Raw genomic sequence first — 7,500 nt, forward strand, 5'->3', positions numbered from 1 at the left:
TCATCATCATCATCATCATCATCATCATCATTATTATTATTATTCTCTCTTTTACTCTTTTACTTGTTTCAGTCATTTGACTGCGGCCATGCTGGAGCACCGCCTTTAGTCGAGCAAATCAACCCCGGGACTTATTCTTTGTAAGCCCAGTACTTATTCTATCGGTCTCTTTTGCCGAACCGCTAAGTGACAGGGACGTAAACACACCAGCATCGGTTGTCAAGCAATGCTAGGGGGACAAACACAGACACAGACACACAAACATATACACACACACTTATATATATATATACATATATACGACAGGCTTCTTTCAGTTTCCGTCTACCAAATCCACTCACAAGGCATTGGTCGGCCCGGAGCTATAGCAGAAGACACTTGCCCAAGATGCCACGCAGTGTGACTGAACCCGGAACCATGTGGTTGGTTAGCAAGCTACTTACCACACAGCCACTCCTGCGACAACTAAACTAATTATCATCATTATTATTATTATTATTATCATTATTATTATTATTTTTTATTTTTATTATTATTAAGCTTATTATTACTATACTACTACTACTACTACTACTACATATTTTATGGATTTCTTCTTCACTTCAATTTGTGTGTGTGTAAAGGTGTAATTATTCAATTCACACTTATTTCTTCATGTGTGAAAATCTTTTGGCACATTCCTGCCATGAATTTTTTTTTCTTCTACATTCCAAGAAATAAACAGAAATGGAAGGTAACAACTTTTGTACTTGTTGACCTTTGCTTGGAAACGGGTGAGAGGGTTGGTGACAGGAAGAGCATCTGATGGAAGAAAATCTGTTTCTGTCGGACTCATCCACGCAGTTTGCCTAAGATCTATCTACAGTGTGCTTGTGTTTTTAAAACAGTGATTGTGTGTCGTTCAGTGAAATAGAAAAAAAGAAGTAAAGAAATAGATATGCCTGTTATTTCTAGCAAGTCAAGCGACCACATAGAGACTCCCTCGTGATCTCATAAGTCCTTATTTACTATTTATTGGTGGAAGGGCCAATCATTTCTGTGATAAGCCAACCAATATATCTTCTTTGGCCCTTCCTTTGCATTGTAACCATTCCCACCACCGCACCACTGCACCGCCCCTCTCCGGGCACACATAGACACGTAGATACCTCCTTTCAGTATTATTAACTTTTGAATATTTAAACACAACAGAAGCATCCTATTCTTTTTACCCACCAACGAGACAACTAAACTAATAATACAAATTCCAGCTATTAACAATACAGTTGTTGGAGCAAACATAATTTCTGTCAATGCACAACGCTAATTATTTAATGTTGACTTGTTATATTGTGTTACATTCTATTATGTTATGTTACAATGTATCGACGTTGTTACAAATGCTACAGAAATGCTTGCAAATTAGCCTTTCCTTCTTCTCTAATATCGACCATCCTAATGTATTTATTTTTATATATATTTCCTTATTGCCCAGAAGGGGCTAAACATAGAGGGGACAAACAAGGACAGACGAAGGGATTGAGTCGATTATATCGACCCCAGTGCGAAACTGGTACTTTATTTATCGATCCCGAAAGGATGAAAGGCAAAGTTGACCTCGGTGGAATTTGAACTCAGAACATAACGACAGACAAAATACCGCTAGGCACTTCGCCCGGTGCGCTAACGTGTCTGCCAGCTCACCACCTTGTATTATATCCTAATGTATTATATCCTTCCTTTATTATTATTTTCCTTTCTCTTTCAGTTATTTGTGCTCAGGGCCTTATAGGAAAAGACAAAACTGGCACTAGTGATCCTTATGTTACTGTGCAAGTAGGAAAAGTAAAGAAACGGACTAAGACAGTGCCTCAAGACCTAAATCCTGTTTGGACTGAAAAATTCTATTTGTAAGTATATATTCTTCTATTCTTTTATTCTTGTGCTTGTTTCTGTCATTTGACTACAGCCATGCTGGAGCCACCACCTTGAAGGACTTATTTTTTAAAGCTTAGTATTTATTCTGTTGGTCTCTTTTTGTCAAACCGCTAAGTTACAGAGATGTAAACATGCCACCACCAGTTGTCAAGCAGTGATGGGGAGACGAACACAGACACAAAGAAACACACACACACACACACACACATATTTTTTGTAGGAAACATAAATCCAGTGAAGAAGCACACTCAAAGATTTTAATAGGGGGGATGCCAGTTTATGGGGTTACCTTGGGTTTCCCGTCCATAAGGAGTTTGGCCTTACAGCATATCATCAGACTCCAAAACCTGTTGGCCTAAGACCTCTTAAGGCCAAACTCCTTATGGAAGAAATCCCAATGCAGCCCCATAAACCGGTGTCCCCCATTAAAATACATGTGTGTGTGTATATATATATATATATGTATACAATGGGCTTCTTTCAGTTTCCATCTTCCAAATCCACTCACAAGACTTTGGTTGGCCTGAGGCTATAGTAGAAGACACTTGCCCAAGGTGTCATGCAGTGGAACTGAACCTGGAACCATGTGGTTGTGAAGCAAGCTTCTTACCACACAACCACACCTATATATATTTTTGTTTTTGTCTTTGAATTTGTTTACTAAATTTGTTTAGATTTTCTTTTTTCTTTTTCTGTTTTTTAGTATTAAGGAAGGATAGGAAAATATTAGATTTATAAGCCCCTAAAATTCAGTCCATGATTGCCCACAGGCATTGGGATAGTGGTTAAGAGCACAGGCTACTAACCCCAAGATTCCAAGTTCGATTCAAAGCAGTGACCTGAATAATAATAATAATAATAATAACATATCCATCAAACGTAAATAATGAACATAATTCCTTATCTTTTAAATATAAAACTGTGTTGTACCTGCAATTCAAGAGTACATGTGTCTGTGGAGTACTCAGTCACTTGCTCATTAATTTCATTAGCAGGCTGTTCTGTTGATTGGATTAACTGGAACCCTCATTGTCATAACCGACAGATTGCCAGTTCTGGCCTGTTTACTGACAAAACACAGAATATTGTTCTCTTTTCTCCTCTTCATTACCCTCAACATCATCATCTTATATTTGTGTTTGTTTTCTTTTGCAGTGAATGCCACAATTCTTCAGACAGAATCAAGGTCAGAGTTTGGTAAGTACAGGCATTTTTACAAGAAAATACACTTCCACTTGCTACTAGATATCTTTATAGAAAAATATAGCCTTCAACTGCAATACGATATCTTCACAACAAGCTTTACTTTCAATCACTTAAATATCTTCCCAACAAAGAACTTAAACTAACAATACTATTGTTCTCTAAAGTCACTTTCTAAAAGCATTTTTTAATGCTTGTCCATGTGTTAGAATAAACAGCATGAATATCTGTTTGGGTATCATGCTTCATTGTGAATCTAAATTCTCAATTTTCTTTGATTAGAATCAGTGCTATTTGACATGAGTATGGGAAGAAACAGGTTCAGCAGAATGTGGTGAATTTATGGGGCATTTCCAGTTAATAATTGTTTGAGGAAATGTTCTGTAGTATAAGCTGCATGTTTATAGTTGTATGGATGAATGATTAAGAATTTCTGTTCATAATTTCAAGATCTTGGCTTTGATCTCATAGCCTGGCAACTTCAGCAAGTGTCTTACACCTTAAGTTCAAGTTGATCTAATCCTAATAAGAGAAATTAAGTTGGTGGATATTCTAGATGCTTCTGCAGATGGATTGTACCAGGAATTCAAAGGGTCAGTTATGTCACTTATGATCTTGTTGTGATTCTGCCTGAAAATTACACTAAAGGTACAAGTGTCTGTGGAATATTCAGCCACTTACACTGTTATACATTCAGTGGGTAGTTCTGTATGTGTGAGTGTTTGCAGATATATATGTGTATGTATATATGTGTATATATCTATGTATATGTATATATATCTATATATGTATGTATACCTATATATATATAGGGAGAATTCACAAAAACATATAAGAGGAAGACAGGTGGTATAGATAACAAACAAACGTATTAGTTTAATGCTCAGAAGTGAAAAAGTCATTAACATTTCGAGCCCACTCTCTTCCACGGAAAGGAACACAGAGAGAAACAAGGAGAGAATGCCAGACAGAAGGGTCACACAGGAGAGCTAGGAAGATGGGGAGATAATAAAGTAGTGGTGATCCCAAAACGAAGGTGCATGTACGTGTGTATAAGAGAGTATGTATGTGCATGTGAAAGAGGGCTGGTGACCTTGACATGTGTGTGTGTGTATATGTAGGTGTGAAGATGTGGGGCAGGGAAGTGGTCAGTGCTAGCATTTGCATGGTGGTGTGATGTGATGTGTTGTGTGGTATGGTGGTGCAATGGCGTGGTGTGATGCTGTTGGGAGGTCGGGGAGGCAAGAGTGGGGAAAGCAAGGTGTGGGTTAGGCTGAGGGTAGGGTATATAGGAGTGGTGGTAAGGGGTGGGGTGGGTCGGGAAAGTGGAGTTGGAATGTGTAGGGAGGTGTGATGATGAAGGGGGAGAAGGAGAATGTGGGTAGAAGTGAAGAGAAGAAGTAGAAGTCAGAGCAAGAGAGGAGAAGTGGGTGGGAAGAAGTAGGTGTGAGGGGGAGAGAGGCGAGGGGAGGAGAGTTGAGCCCATGTGGCAAACAGGCTCACAGCACAAATAGGAGTCTGGATGGCCCCTGTGCAAGGACAATCCGAACACGGACAGTTGTTGCAAAGAATGGCACGAGACCAGGATGTCATTGACAAGTCAGATATCTCAGAGGTGTTCTGTGAACTGGTCAGCCAAGTGGCATCCCATTTGTCTGATGTATAGAGAAGGGCTGAGAGAGCAGGAGATGCAGTAGATGACATTGGTAGAAGTGCAGGTGAAGAAGTCAATGATGTGACAGGGTCGATGATGGGTGCCGGTGAGGAGGGTGGTGTTGGAGAGTTAAGGGCAAGTGTAGCAGCAGGGGAATGAGCCGGTTTGGGAGGTTGAGTTAAAGAAGAAGCTGAGGACCAAGAGGTCATTTAGGTTGTGGGCTCATTTGAAAGAGGGGAGGGGTTGGTTTGGGAAGATGTGCAAAGTGGAGGGGGTCGGTCTGGAGTCACCGGAAGGCTTGGAGAATGGTGTGTTGGAAAGGTAGATTGGTGGGGTGGTAGTTGAGGGGAAACAGAGGGCAGGTTCAGGGGGAGAGAGCGGATGCGCGGTCCATGGAATGTGCTCTGGCAAGGGCGGTGTGGATAGTGGTGAGGGGATATCCACGCAAGATAAAGTGGCAAGCCATGAGTTGAGACTGAGTCTCAAAGTCATGGTTGTCACTACAGAGCTTGTGTAGACAGAGGAATTGAGAATGTGTGTGTGTGTGTGTGTGTCATAAAATTAGGAGGTGTGAGATATGAAGGTAGATTCATTTTTCCATTTGACTTCCATATGATATTGGCCATTTATACACACACACATACACACACACACACACACTTGGTACGCTATAGTGATTCTACCCAAAGGTTATATTAAGGGTACAATTATCTGTGAAATACTCATTCATGTAAACTATTAAGACTAGTATTTATGATTTTTATAAAAAGAAAATTCTAAAAATGCTTAAACTAATAGAGATTTACTTTAGACTATATTTACTTTATCATGTTGGTTCTTTCCTTCTCTAGAAAATGGAGTTAGGTGATAAAATTTTATAAAATTGTACACATATTTAACCGTTCAGGATTTAAACTGGCCATATCTGGTTCAGATATTTTACCTGTTTTATGTTCAAACTGACCAGATCTTGCTTTTCACACCTACCCTACAATGTCATTCTAAAAAAAAACAATCACATTATTAAAATATTGAAGCCAGAAAATAATGCATGATTAATTCAAAACAATGGGAATAAATAAGCAAAAATCAAATTTGACGACTGGCATCTGTACTAGCGGGGTGCAAAGAGCACCAAAAGAGCACCATACGAGGGTGATCATTGACAGAGTGGCTAACTAGCTTCCGTGGCAGTGGAACATAAAAGGGCACCATTCGATGGTTTTTTTTGATAAGTTTTGTTTTTCATCTGGCAGGGTGTTCAACAAAATCACCCTCCTCACCAAGAAGGCTTGGTAGTGTTGCTGGTTCAGTCGCTGATGGCCTGACCATGCAACAGTCCATCATGGGTTACATGTTACCTGTTACACTAAGAGTGACCTCTCTTTCACACACACACACACCACACACAAATTAGGAAACAAACAAAGCATGTACCATCATAGAGGTCAGCTGTCCTGATGATGTGAATATCTCTTTGAAAATCAAAGAAAAAGCAGATAACTATGGACAACAGCTTCGAAACCTCCAGTTTTTATATTCAGATTACAAATTCACATCAATACCAAAAATAATTGGTGCACTTGGTTTTAAAAGTAAATGCCTAACTGTCAGCCTGGATGCGCTTGGATTATCAGAAAAATGAAATCTGCTGACTTGTACATTACTAATACAATCTGTAAGTAGAACAGTAGAACTATGTGAGACTTTTCTCAAGTTTAAAATGTGACATTGTTTTCATTGGAGCTGCGTATCTTTGTTAGAAACCAGCTCTTTCTTCAAAGGAAGAATTTAGATAATTAAAAGCAAAAAAATGAACACATACACACACACACACAATAAATGTTTGTTTAGCGCTAGTGTCAAATAGTACTTAGATTAGGGGAAATAATTCTGTATTGTCCTTGATTTGAAAGAATCAAAACCTTATTATTGAGACCTGGATTTTGTTTTAAACATTTCTTTTAACTTTTTTTGTGTGTGTGTTTTTTTTTGTTTTGTGTATTATTTTAGGGATGAAGATAATGATCTGAAATCAAAACTGAGGCAAAAGCTGACCAGGGAATCAGATGATTTCTTGGGACAGACAATCATTGAAGTTCGAACACTCAGTGGAGAAATGGATGTCTGGTATAATTTAGGTAAATATTGTTTTCTTTTGTTTGCTTGTTTTTGTTTTTATGTCCATCATGGCTGTGTGGTAAGAAACTTGCTTTTCAACCACTTGGCTCCTGGTTCAATACTAGTTCAAATATGCTTGGGGCATATTCTTGGGGCATATTTGAACACACAAAAAAAGCCATTCACTGTGTTTTGTCATGGAGAACATTTCTTGCTGTAGACCAAGGGTTGCCAAAGGGGGTCCAAGGGACCCTCTAAGGGTCAGTAAGGAATTTTAGGGGGTCGATGATAGCCAAAGGGTCGAATGGGGTTGGCATGCAAAACACCAGCTCACCCACATGAACTGCTTTAAATATATAGGCAGAGCCATGAATTGTGGGGAAAACATGAAGCGTTTCTCATATTTTCTGTGAAAACAATTTCATAAAAATTGAAAGTTTAAGACTGTATATTTGTACACATAATTTTAAATGTAAGAAGTGTGTCATCTTCAATAGAATTTCTTAATTTGCCTTACCTGTATATTTTATTTCTTTATTGCCCACAAGGGGCTAAACATAGAAGGGACAAACAAGGACAGGCAAAGGGGTTAAGTCGATTACATC

General features: G+C 38.8%; 1 protein-coding gene across 5 annotated transcripts in view; it reads left to right on the top strand.

Moving 5' to 3' along the window:
- The window catches only part of LOC115223136 (protein unc-13 homolog B-like), a 201,774-nt gene that overhangs the window by 120,479 nt on the left and 73,795 nt on the right, over positions 1-7,500 (top strand). For all 5 annotated transcript variants that reach the window (XM_036512227.1, XM_036512231.1, XM_036512228.1 and 2 more), the window contains 3 exons: positions 1,748-1,889; positions 3,073-3,114; positions 6,788-6,915. In XM_036512227.1, coding sequence (XP_036368120.1) covers positions 1,748-1,889; positions 3,073-3,114; positions 6,788-6,915 — 312 coding nt within the window. The remainder of the gene's footprint in view (positions 1-1,747; positions 1,890-3,072; positions 3,115-6,787; positions 6,916-7,500) is intronic.

This window comes from Octopus sinensis, linkage group LG22, assembly GCF_006345805.1.
Source record: "Octopus sinensis linkage group LG22, ASM634580v1, whole genome shotgun sequence".
In the NCBI taxonomy this organism is placed as follows: Eukaryota; Metazoa; Mollusca; class Cephalopoda; order Octopoda; family Octopodidae; genus Octopus; species Octopus sinensis.